Below are 14,094 nucleotides of genomic sequence, written 5' to 3'. Positions count from 1 at the left end.
AATCAACCAATCACATGGCAGTTGCTTCAATGCATTTAGGGGTGTGGTCCTGGTCAAGACAATCTCCTGAACTCCAAACTGAATGTCAGAATGGGAAAGAAAGGTGATTTAAGCAATTTTGAGCGTGGCATGGTTGTTGGTGCCAGACGGGCCGGTCTGAGTATTTCACAATCTGCTCAGTTACTGGGATTTTCACGCACAACCATTTCTAGGGTTTACAAAGAATGGTGTGAAAAGGGAAAAACATCCAGTATGCGGCAGTCCTGTGGGCGAAAATGCCTTGTTGATGCTAGAGGTCAGAGGAGAATGGGCCGACTGATTCAAGCTGATAGAAGAGCAACTTTGACTGAAATAACCACTCGTTACAACCGAGGTATGCAGCAAAGCATTTGTGAAGCCACAACACGCACAACCTTGAGGCAGATGGGCTACAACAGCAGAAGACCCCACCGGGTACCACTCATCTCCACTACAAATAGGAAAAAGAGGCTACAATTTGCACGAGCTCACCAAAATTGGACAGTTGAAGACTGGAAAAATGTTGCCTGGTCTGATGAGTCTCGATTTCTGTTGAGACATTCAAATGGTAGAGTCAGAATTTGGCGTAAACAGAATGAGAACATGGATCCATCATGCCTTGTTACCACTGTGCAGGCTGGTGGTGGTGGTGTAATGGTGTGGGGGATGTTTTCTTGGCACACTTTAGGCCCCTTAGTGCCAATTGGGCATCGTTTAAATGCCACGGCCTACCTGAGCATTGTTTCTGACCATGTCCATCCCTTTATGACCACCATGTACCCATCCTCTAATGGCTACTTCCAGCAGGATAATGCACCATGTCACAAAGCTCGAATCATTTCAAATTGGTTTCTTGAACATGACAATGAGTTCACTGTACTAGAATGGCCCCCACAGTCACCAGATCTCAACCCGATAGAACATCTTTGGGATGTGGTGGAACGGGAGCTTCGTGCCCTGGATGTGCATCCCACAAATCTCCATCAACTGCAAGATGCTATCCTATCAATATGGGCCAACATTTCTAAAGAATGCTTTCAGCACCTTGTTGAATCAATGCCACGTAGAATTAAGGCAGTTCTGAAGGCGAAAGGGGGTCAAACACCGTATTAGTATGGTGTTCCTAATAATCCTTTAGGTGAGTGTATAATCATCATTACATTCAGAATTGTTACACTTTTTTCCTGTGATTAAATTGACAGATCATTATTTAATAGATAATACAAATAAGAATTATTACATTATTTTATTTTAATTGTCAGCTGGATATTTTTGGAGGGGCCCAAAAAAATCTGGGGGGGCACTGCCCCTCTAGCTCCCCTTAGACCCGGCCCTATCTCAAAGCCTCTTGACACATGATAGCAAGACACATAATTTTTTGACTTTGCAATGATTTTGTATTTTCCTTTACATTTTAATATTCAGGACTGACTGTCAGATATTAACTCACAACTAGTACATGACTAGTACTATTGCTTAAAAATCCCAGACACTGGTGAATTGCTGAGGTGTGCTATTAAGGGATTATAACTCTAGATTTGATTTTACCCGGTGGATGACAAAAGAGGCAAAAAGTGAATAGACATTTTTTAAAGAAGTATTTATTTATTTGTTGTATATTCTTGGTTGTGTCTGAATGAACTACTGCTGACAAAATAAGTAGGTGGATGTCTGAAAGTATATGAGATAAGATATACATGACCTGGACTCTGTGAAATTGATAGTGGAATACATTAGTCTGAGACAATACGTACAGTATTGATCCATATAATGCACATCCAGATCCCTCTGCTGCTTTATCATGAGCATTTTATGAACTCATTTGATTTATAGCGGCTATAGATCAAACAAGACACTTTAATACATTCATTTTATGATGCAAAAATTTAGGGAAAATAGGTCGAGATGTTAATGCAAAAATATTTTTTTTATTCTGTAGGTTTGAGAAGTTGGTGCAACTAAATTTTCTTGTTTCAAGCACTTTGTGAAATTTTATTAAAAACGTGATCTTAAAGGAGTCAAGATTTTCTGTGTTTATGTGCTATAATCAGGTCCCCGGTGCATCTAGCAACCCAGAAAACGTGAAAAACAAGATCCCAGTAAGTTTGTTTTGATGAGCCTTTCCCTGTAAGCATGTGAGAAATCGAGCCGTTCAGATTTGGCTCCTGTTGTGACGTAAAAGCAGATCTTATATGTCTTAAATAGAACATTCAATGCCAGTGTTAAACTTACTCTATATTTATATGTTATTTGGCAAATGGGCACTTGGAGTTTAGCTGTATGAATGTTAATACATTATGTGCGTTAATATGTTCAGCTGCGGCAAGCTGTTTGTTTTGCTAATGAACGGGCGAACACTGCGGTTAGTTTCATTTTAAACGTCTCGAATCATTCGTCCTTAGGCTGAAAAATCTGTCACAGCATACTAGTTATGCTTTCACGTTGTGTGTGTAACGTTATAACTTGTCAACAACAAGCGCTAAAATCCACGTAATTCCACTGAGATCTGCAGGTGCGCATTCCGTGGATTTTATGCAAGCATACACGCACAACGTGAGCGCATTACTAGGATGAAACGTTTAAAACGAAACTAACCGCAGAGGAGTTCAGGACACATAATTTTGCTAAACCATTGCCATGGCAGTACTACACGTGTGTTGTGTTGACACGCCGGACAGAGGGGGGTGGGGTTCCCTGTAACTCATTATCATTTAAAGAGACATGCACCAAAACGGGTTGCTGTGAGCACAGCTGTTTTTGACGAGGCAAGAAGGGTTTTGTTTACAGAGCCATTGAGTGTTTTTAAGCGAAATACTGTATGTTCCAGACATTTCATGAAGACCCTTATAAATCATACCAACTTGTTGAAAGTGCTCATTTAACATTATATAATTGCAACAAAATATCTTGAGTAAACATAAAATAAGGATGTTTAGATGTTTTAATGGAAAACAAAGATAAAATAAGTCAACTCTTTTTGCGGCGTATGTATTCTTTCCTTTCATTAGATAGATTTTTGAGAGGAGGTTATGCTGTGAATTTTTGACTACGGCTTCGCCCCCGTGTAAAGTGCAATACGGCAGTTCAACTCGAGACCTCTTTTATCTCTGCGGAAAGCCCCAACTGTATTAAGACAGCTTTCATCAATTAAACTCCCAGAATTACACATTCCCTTTTTTCTTTCTTCGCAAGGCTTTATTAATTCAAACACCGTATTTCTCTCCCACCCACTTTCAAGCAAATGAAAAGTTTAGTGTAACAAGTACGCTACCGCTTCCCGCTAGAGCATAAACGCAGACGTACAGTACACAGAGGTGTGTGTTGAACTCTTTCTCTGATTTCTGTCAGATAGTTCTCTCTTTCCACAGCTCAGGTCTGGTGTGCCTGCATAAGATAGAAATTAATCATTCTGATCGTTGGCAGGTGCCACGGTAAAGCCCCTTTATTTCTGCACGATTTTACTTTATGATTTATTTAATGGCCACGACTTCAAAGTCGACTTGCGTGTGTGTAAACTTTCCCTCCATCTTTTCTTTTCTTGCCTTGCCTTTAATGGGTCCATCAGCTCGCCACCTCCGTTTCCATGAGTGACAACAAACTCTCATTTACTGTGTGAAGGCGTTGTGATGGCTGACGCGCGGAGCTCTTAAAGTGACGCGTTTGGCAGAATCAGGTATTCATAGGGATGACCGCGGAGGCGCCGAGCAGAAGACTAGTGGAAAATTCCACCCTTTCACTTTGCAATGATGAACAAATATGAATTTCTTGCCCCTGGCATCAATTTTTTTGGCTCTGTTTCCTAAAATTTGCGTGTGAGGGGAATTGTTTGAATTCCTGTTATATTCATGAGACGCTAATTAATAATGCCAGCGAGTTGAGCTAACTTGGCTGCTTAGCTTTCCTTTGTGAGAAACATGACATTTTATACATTACCAGATGAATAATGTCCAGCAGTGCTATTGCTGATTGCTTAACAGCATCGACTATATTGTAATGTCATTATAGTTGTGATTTAATGTTATTAGGGGATAGCGTAAGGTAATTACTCCCTGTGCCCTTAAGACGAGAGAGAAGGGGGGGCTAGGGAGGGAGGGGCTTGTGGGGTTTGGTTAAGGTTGGTGCGTATGTTCGGCGTGTTACGGCCAGTGCAGTGAACCTGAATTATATTGTTAAACTCTCCAATAAAGAAGTTGAACGGAGGAACGCCTGGTCATTTTGTTCGAAGAACGCTACAATATATTGTGAGAAACATGACATTTTATACATTAGCTTATGAATAATGTCCAGCAGTGCTATTGCTGATTGCTTAACAGCATCGACTAGCATGTGTAATGTGCAGTTTGCTGTATTTTATTATTTAGCATGATCTAAATTCACCATAAAGGATTTAGTCTCTGCAAGCTTCTGGGGCTCTAAGTGTTTTACTGGATCTTCTTTTTCGATAATACAGATTCTCATATATATATATATATATATATATATATAACTTTGGACCACTCAGCAGCAGTCCAGTCCTTTTTGTCTTTAGCCCAGGCGAGACGCTTCTGATGCTTCCTGCTGCTGACCAACTTTATGGAGATGCAGATTTCATTTTCCAACAGGACTTGGCACCTGCACACAGTGCCAAAGCTACCAGTACCTGGTTTAAGGACCATGGTATCCCTGTTCTTAATTGGCCAGCAAACTCGCCTGACCTTAACCCCATAGAAAATCTATGGGGTATTGTGAAGAGGAAGATGCGATATGCCAGACCCAACAATGCAGAAGAGCTGAAGGCCACTATCAGAGCAACCTGGGCTCTCATAACACCTGAGCAGTGCCACAGACTGATCGACTCCATGCCACGCCGCATTGCTGCAGTAATTCAGGCAAAAGGAGCCCCAACTAAGTATTGAGTGCTGTACATGCTCATACTTTTCATGTTCATACTTTTCAGTTGGCCAAGATTTCTAAAAATCCTTTCTTTGTATTGGTCTTAAGTAATATTCTAATTTTCTGAGATACTGAATTTGGGACTTTCATTAGTTGTCAGTTATAATCATCAAATTAAAAGAAATAAACATTTGAAATATATCAGTCTGTGTGTAATGAATGAATATAATATACAAATTTCACTTTTTGAATGGAATTAGTGAAATAAATCAACTTTTCGATGATATTCTAATTATATGACCAGCACCTGTATATATATATATATACAGTAAGCTGCGGAAAAAATTGAGTGAGACCGTTTCAGATACTGTTTTTCTGATTTAAAAATGTATTATTTATAGGTATGTGTTGAAGTAAAACTATCATTTTGTTTTATTCAGTAAAAACTACTAAGAATCGTTTTACCAAATTTCAAAGAAAAATATTGGGCCTTATTCATGAAACATTCGTAAATATATGAGTATATTACGAGTAATTTGCGCGTAAAACTGACCTTCCTGAAAACTTTTCTCTGGATTCACAAATACTTCATAAACGTCAGATTTCATTGTAAAATGTGTCTATGTTAATGAATTACAAGTACAATCATTCGTAAATGCTCATTCATAATTAGCATAATCCCCGCATATGAATTACAGCTACGCAAATTACATATCTAGGAATGTTGGAATCCTCTGGACTTCATTCTCTGGTTTGGCACGTTTTATTGCATAAATGTTAAGAGACAAATAGGCTATATGCCTACCAATAAATTAATCAATTAACTGTGTCCACTGAAGTGTTTTAGCCAGCTGAAATAAAAACCTGGTGCTCTTCTAAAAACGACCAGCTGGTGGCGCTTAAGAACGCTTTGGAGGCGCATTGGTTGCTGTGATTTGGAATAGACGCAACAGTTACTTGTAACTAGTATCTTAATTTGACAAATATTACTGAATATAAAAATGAAGTAACCATTAATATTAACTTCTCCATTTTTGTGTTGTACAAGTATGATGGTTGGTCAATGTAGTGTTTGTCCCGCCTCTCCTCCACTGTGATTGGACGGCTGTGTAAAAAAGGGACCGTGACGAGCTCTGCGTTTTACCCAAAGTAAACAATGATAAAAGACAGGGCAAAAGATCTCGTGAAATATCATTATGATACATAGTGCATCATAATGCAGTGTCGTTAGTTTTGACTAAAAGAATACAGAACGTTTGAATATTTTACGCACCATTTACACATGGTAGGGAGCAGGTGTACATTTCTTTCGTACCAACTAACATTTCGAAAATACAAACATTTTCATCAATCTGAAAATGTACGTCAAAATGACTTTACGAACGATTAACACACAAAAAAAATTCTGCTCGTGTTTCATGAATAACGCCCATGGTTTCTATTTGCATTTATTGCAAATTTATTTAAACAGGTCAAAACAACATAAAAGATGCTCTGTATTTTTTTCAGACCTCAAATACTGCAAAGAAAACAAGTTCATATTCACTTTTAAGCAATACAACAGTCATATTTGTATATAGTAATCATTTTTTAAGTGATAACCTGGATTTTATCACAGTTTTCATGTGTCTTGTTATGCTGTCAGTCTTTCACATTGCCGTTGGATGATTTTATGTCACTCCTGAGGTTTGATTTGGCATATTATGTTGTTTAAATTTAGAAATTTAAATTAGATGTTAATTGATTCACAGCCCAACTTTAAAGCTTAAATAAACAGATTTAATGGCATACTGTTGGATGTAAAGCTTCTTCAAACATTTTGTTTTTGCCCTCGATCTCTTTATCCACTCACCATAAATCAGTATCCAGCTGAAGTTTCTCTCTACGCTTCAGTCGAGAAGCACTTGAAAAGCAGGGACGAGATGAGAGACAGGTGTGTGAGTTTAGCTGGTGAGAGTATTCGCCAGAGACCCGCAGAACATGACTTTTAGGGCGAGAAAGAGATGTGCATTATTTTGGAGTGGTCTTGTTTCAAGGTTACACAATGCGCCCATCTTCAGAAGGTCACGATAAGACTTCTCACAAAGCTCGGAGACCCCTAGCGTCTCCCGAGGCGCATGAACCGAGCATGTTTTTACGCATGATATGGCTCGCAGGAGCTCTCCTCGTTGCATCACAACACTGACCCGCTCTAGCGCCGTGACCAAAGGCTCTTCTGCATCCTCTCTGAAACTCTGGACCTCACAAACCAGCGGTCGGAATTTGGGATTCAACAAGGCAGAAATCCTCGTTTCGTGCATCTTCTGTTTGTTTATGCGTCAGACTGCAGGCTCTGTACCTTTCTCCCGCTTTTCAGATGCTCTTTCATGCTGATCACAAAGAGACCTTCTAATGATTTACTGTCCTTGAAGTCGAGCAAATCTCAGCTGGGTTTCTCCTTGTTGAATATTTACGTACGCACAATAAACCACATGTGCCATCAAGGCCGTCAAACACCTGTTATTCGCTTCCTGCCTTATAACAAGCCTTGACAAATTGTAATAGTTTGAGCTTTTTCCAAAAAGTGGTTTTGAATATTTGATATATCGGTTTGGAATACAGGAGACACTTAAACCACATTTAAAATGGATGAATGCTACTGCATTAGACATCAAACCAAGCGCAGTCTACAAACAAAAGGCGCAAGAACACTTTTTTGAACTATTTTTACAATTACTTTGTCAGTTGGACCCAAAGTCAACGCACAGGTTGTTCATCACAAAAAGATGAACGTGTTTCAGTACCTTTGTCTTCATTTTGTGAATCTTAATAATATAAATGCTAAACGTTCATGGCAACACAAAGCTCACTTGACCTAACCCAGATTATTCACAAAGACAAAAGATACTAACAAGATGCACCACTGCTGTTACCATGAATGGGGACGACTGCAACGCTCAATATGGCCGCTCTAGTGACGGAAGTCCCGCCTTTCAGTAAAAGGAGCCAATCGATAAAGACTGATGATTTTCTGGGGTGGGGCTCCACACAGGCTCGTGAGGACTTATGGAAGTGACGAGCCAGTTAACGTGTAGTATTAGTGAGTCGTGGTTAATCACTATTTTAAACTTGAATGGAAAGTGCCAACACTAGTCTGACTCTGAACGTGAATGTGATGCGATGACAAATATGCTAATTAGTATGACTAGAATCAATTTTGAATCGAATCCTGACCCTAAGAATCAATTTGAATCAAATCATGAGTTACCAAATGACCCCCACCACTATCTTTAGAGCAATTTGAGTTTAGGAAACAAAGGTTAGATACAGTGGATGTCAGGTTTAAAGGTTGATCGGAAATATGCCATTTAAAGATCCAATATGTAAGATTAAGGAGGATTTTAGGGGCAGTCGTGGCCTAATGGTTAGAGAGTCGGACTCGTGACCAGAAGGTTGCCGGTTCGATTCTCAGGGTCGGCGGGTAACGACTGAGGTTCCCTTGAGCAAGGCACCTTACCCCTACTTGCTCCCCGGGCGCTGCAGTGATAGCTGCCCACTGCTCCGGGGGTACGTGTGTTCACCACTCTCTGGATGGGTTAAATGCAGAGGTCACATTTCGGGTATGGGTCACCATATATTGCTATCTACATATATCGCCCTAAATTGACAAACTGCTTTACAGAGTGCGTTTCGTGAATACATTATCTCCTTCAGCAAAGAAGCCAAAACATGACTACATCTTAGTCCTGTGTCAGCCACCGTAGTGCTTCAAAAGGGAGGGGTGAAGTGAGCCGTTGGTTGCAATCCGCAACCTCACCGCTAGATACCGCTAAATTTCATTCATTGGAGCTTTAGTCGTGATTTTTACCAGCAGTTTTTGAAATATCAGTCCTCACCCATTCAAACAGATAGAACTGTGATCTTGCCATGACTGAAATAGTTGCCCGGAGGCGTTGCAAACATGGCCGCCGAGTGACACAACTTCCGTAAGCGAACTTTGATGATCACTAGATGTTTCTTAGGGACTAAAAATCGTTTAAATGACCTTTTCTAGATCATCACGAGTGTAACTATAGTAAGCAAAGTGTTTTTGGTTTTATTTGTAGTAAACTCGTAGTAACCACACATTTACTATAGTCTCACCACAATAACCATAGTTTAACAGTAGTATCTGTGGTAAAATTATAGTAATACAAGTGCTGCCAAAAACACAGTTACTACAGTTTTACTATAATAAAACCATGAAAAAGGTGTTTTATTGACTGCAGATGTAAAGTGTGGATGAAGTTTCCAAATATCTATATATATAGATATACAGTATGTGTGTGTGTATTTATATGTATATATATATATATATATATATATATACAGTGTGTTTTTGTATACCTTCCTGGCCAAAAGTGATGTCCAACTTTGAAAGATTGACGTAATAGCTGAGAAAACTAGTGAATGCTTTACTTCCTTATGTATTTCCTTCCCGTATGTTATTGAGCATTTTGTTTTTCTGTGCATTTTGTTGTATATGAAACTAAAACCTGTATTCCCTGTCATGCTGTAGTTTGCCTTTTTGCCAAATGAGTTTTTTTCAACCAAACATGGTACAAATATTGTACAAATATGTCCCCCAGACATCACTTTTGGCCACTACTGTATACCTGTATTCCATAATGGTTCCTTACATTTTTAATGTTGCCTCTAATGCTTAAAAGTAATTAATAGTAATCGTATCTTAATAAAGAAGTTGAAACCTTCATCCTCATTTCGTATTCCAGGTGGCGCCTGCGTTTAATCCGGCGCGTCTATATTCACAAATCAGAATGTAATTTGAGGTGATCACATTCTAATAATGAGGTGCATATTGCATCGGTCGCAATAATCAACGCGTGTGTGGTGCGCTGTGATAATGACATTAGAGATCTCTGCTGTTCTTTGTTAGACGATTAATCCACCATTTGTCACCATTGTTTTGCACGCCCTGGAAAGTAAACATTGTTGACACATGGAGCCTACGACGCAGCGGTGGCTTTTGTCTAGCCAGGTGCAACATTTCATTGTGTATTGCTCTCTCTCTCTCTCTCTCTCTCTCTCTCTCTCTCTCTCTCTCTCTCTCTCTTCTCTCTCTCTCTCTTCTCTCTCTCTCTCTTCTCTCTCTCTCTCTCTCTCTCTCTTCTCTCTCTCTCTCTCTCTCTCTCTCTACTTTCCTCTCACTCTCTCTCTCTCTCTCTCTCTCTCTCTCTCTCTCTCTCTCTCTCTCTCTCTCTCTCTCTCTCCCAGATGTGTCGCTCTCCACTGAGTCTGTTTAATTAGTCACCAATGGATGTTGTCAGTGTTGTGACGCGAGTTGTTTGGCTCCCATGGTGCTGCGCCGGTGTAGGAATTCAACATATTCAGAGTTGCCTGTTGGGTGAGGGAGATATTGAGATGCGAATCCATGAGTGGCGGCACTGAGTTTAGATTTCAACAGTGTTTTGAACACGGCACGAGAGAGGACGCTCGGACAGAAGGGAGCGGGGATGCGAAGTGAACATGCTTCTTCCTAAAGCCTGTAGAGAATAAGTGGAGAAGAGAAACATGTTACTGTGGCGCACAGGATGGAGAGAGTTTGGAGAGAACTGAAATGTTGCTTCTGTGATGAGAATGTTTGAGCACATTCTCAAACCCCGCAAAGCAGTGGGTTACAGTGCATTTTATAACAGCTAAGGGCGTTGTGGCACGGTGCGAAGAGGAGGGCCTAAAAGCACTTAGCTGTTATAAAATGCACTGTAACCCACTGCTTTGCGGGGCTTATTGCTTTTACAAAATAGTTATTCCATATGCGTAACAAGGTTTCATAAAATAAAGTAAATAAAATGATATTTAGGCTATGTAATGCGGTTAGCCATTATAAATCGGGGTATTTTATAATGACTAATAACTCGGCTCAAATCAGAATCAAGGACCAGAATTGACCGTTTTATGATGTGCATTTGAAAGACAAAAGCGTCACATATCTGTGGTTTATGCTTCATTTGAGGAATGACATTTTAATTTGTAGCAACTGGACTTAGCAGCTTGAGTAGTTCATGTATAGCAGATATTTTTTCTTTGAAGTAAACCTTGACTTTTTTATGTAAGAATTAACTGTGCTTATCGTTTCGCTTCCGGCTGCTTGAGTTGGTTTTGAAAAATATTCTAAATGTTTCCCGGAGATCGAAATTAAAGGCTCAATGAAATGTTCTGATGAATGTAAGTATCTTTTCTGTGCTGACATATTTCTTATTAAAATAAGTCAGGATGGGCATTTTGAAGACATTGTCCTGCCGTTGCCAGTTTGGAGGGCTCTCCTAAGCAGATGTCATCCAAAAACAATTTTCATTTTCCCAGAAAAGAATGAGAAAGTTTTTTTCCCCAGAAGAGATTTTTTATTGTATACAGAATATACTGTAGCATGAAGATGTGCTCAAGGTTATTAACAATAAATAACGTAATTAACATTATGTGGCCTAAACTTAACGTCTGGAAGACCTCCACAAAGAATCAATAATAGGGTAGTTTTAATTTAATTTAATAAACAATAAAGTTAATCAACTTTTTAAAAATAAAATATTAATATAAATTAAAAATAAAATACATTAAATATAAACTAAATTATAACCAAGCACAGACCAGAAGTTAACTTCGGGTCAGGCGTGCACGTCCGATGAAAGCGTCTATAGCACACATAAAAGCCAACAACTGGGGTCTTTCCTTCTTTGTAAAAATAGAATAGAATTAGAAATAGACAAGGAATTTGTTTAAATAAGGATTTCTTCTTTTAATTTCTATTAAATCAGAACAATGCTGCCCGTATCTCCCAAACCATTCACACGAGTTTGATCTCAAGTTGAAGCTTTTGATCGCAAGTTGTATTAAGGTGTAACTTTTGCTATTTGGTTTCATATTCTCCGGTTCTTCACACTTGCTGTTATGCGTTGTTTTAAAATGTGTTACACTGCCTGAAACACATGCTGAGTCTCTTTGATCTTTTTCTGTCTGTGGTTCTTCCACTCAGGTTTACATTCCCTGCAGAACCGCTATTGTTCTGGCCAACGAGGAAATCGATTACTGCAACTGAGACACGATCAGCGATTCACAGCGAGATGAGAAACCAGCACACTTCTGTGACGCAGCCTACCTCCATTCACACTGTGTTTGCCACCAACCCATAATATTGTAAATGCACATTGTTATCCTAATTTAACAATGAGTTTGCTGAAGTTTAGCCAGCTATCTAGCCATCAAATCTCACATTTCTGTAATTGATCATACAAACCTGTCATTGTGCAACACCTAACACAAAAATAAATGAGATGACAATAATCTAACATGGCTAAAATTAGCCTTGAAACAAATTCCTGAATTGACTATGCGCTATTGTTTGCTTAATAACACTCGGCAGTGTTAAAAACAAACAAACTGAATGTATTCCTTTAAGTGAAATGTTGGTATCACTTAAGGCAGATTTGACTTTGGTCAGTATTATAAGCAATACATGTTAGCATTGTATGGAAATTACCATATAAATTTGTGATCTACTGTTATTTAATTGAAATACGACACAAGCACTTTTTGACATTCTGTGTGTGTGATTTAGGATGACCTGTATACATGTTTAAAAAAAGTTGGAGTTTTTTTTCCAATTTTGGATTGTACACCAAGGACAAAAGAAAGTTAGATTTATTATATATTTTGAATATGGTTAAACTCACTGTGTAAAATCATAGCATCTAATTTATACTTTTTTCTGACAAGCTGTGTTATTCAGTGCCTTTAAACTTTTCACTCATAGCCAATATTAGACTTGATAAAACAGAAATAATGTATAATTATCATATATTTGTGTTCAGTCAGAAGACAATCGTGTCAGACAATGTGGCAAATGTTTGTGTATTACAGGCCATTTTGTTATTCCTCAACAACTTTTTTGCAGATCTGTAGACTGTATGAAAATCCATCAGCGTTATTATAACCATTCAGTCTGATCGCCTATCATTTTAAGACCTACCTGCTTTTCCTTTACCCCTGAAGAGAAGCCCCAAGAAAACCAGATGCCTGGACAGATGTAATTACCCCCAATCTGCCTGTTCAGAAATGGCTTTCCATGAAACAATTTTCGCTCATTTGACAATTATGTTATACTTTGGAAATCTAGTTATTTTCAACCTGAGGATTACACATATTTTTTTTCTTTAGAAAAATCTAATGAAAACATTCAAAGAAATTGATGCCTTAGAGGTCTCCCGTTGATGTTCACCGCATGTGTTTGTGTGCCGTGTGAAATATATGAGCCATTTCTGTGGTGAAGTCGTGTGTACTAACCAAAAATAAAGTACAAAGGAAGCATGACGCTGGTTCTTGGCTCTTGGTCAGAGTTATAAAATTACTTTAAAAAACTATAAAAGATTAGTGGAGAAAATTCAAACCTTACATAAAGTTTTCACTATTAACATATACGTTTAAGACAAAGTCTGAGATTAAAAGTCTAGTGTGTCACTCCACCCCTCCCTTTCGAAGCACTACGGTGGCTGACACAGTACTAAGATGTCATTACCTTTTTGCTTCTTTGCTGAAGGAGATAACGTATTTACGAAGCGCGCTCTGTAGAGCAGTTTGTCCGTTTAGGGCCACTGTAGAAACAACATGGCGAACTCCATGTAAGGGGACCCGCGGTGTATGTAGATAGAAATAGCTCATTCTAAGCTAATAAAAACATAACGCTTCATTATGTAAGGTCTTTAAACACTTCTGAAGACATGGTTATATATTGGATTTCTGCAAAAAGATCCTTTAAAAAGTGGCACACCGGATCTTTGTTGTGATGTGATATATGGTACATACAAGGTATATATAAAAACATAATTTTACATAATAATTTTTCATGTATTTTTTAAAGATTTACAAGGAAAACTGTTATTTTACAGTTTATTTCTGGCACCCCAATTTTTTTTAACAAGATTTTTGTATTTTACGGTTTATTTTTGAAATAGTCAAAAACTGTAAAATTACATAAAAACACAGCAAATTTACAAAAAACAGGGAAAACAATTTATTATATATCCTTATATTCTGCATACAGGAAAAAAATTACGGTTTATATTTGTCGCTCCAGCTGGCAGAAAATGTCAGTGTTTTTACAGAATTTTGTTTTGCAGTGTACCAAGTCAGTGATTTATTTGAAAAAATGTACAATTCATAAGTACATGAATG

At 38.4% G+C, this 14,094-nt stretch overlaps 1 protein-coding gene across 1 annotated transcript in view; it reads left to right on the top strand.

Moving 5' to 3' along the window:
- gbe1b (glucan (1,4-alpha-), branching enzyme 1b) overlaps positions 1 to 13,257 on the top strand; it is a 144,010-nt gene extending 130,753 nt beyond the window's left edge. The window contains exon 16 of the mRNA XM_057350948.1: positions 11,900 to 13,257. Coding sequence (XP_057206931.1) covers positions 11,900 to 11,962 — 63 coding nt within the window. The 3' untranslated portion in view covers positions 11,963 to 13,257. The remainder of the gene's footprint in view (positions 1 to 11,899) is intronic.
- Positions 13,258 to 14,094: the final 837 nt, after the last annotated feature.

This window comes from Triplophysa rosa, linkage group LG14 (genome assembly GCF_024868665.1).
Source record: "Triplophysa rosa linkage group LG14, Trosa_1v2, whole genome shotgun sequence".
Lineage (NCBI taxonomy): Eukaryota > Metazoa > Chordata > Actinopteri > Cypriniformes > Nemacheilidae > Triplophysa > Triplophysa rosa.
Note: the sequence above shows the minus strand (reverse complement) of the source record. Positions and strands in the feature narration are given on the sequence as shown.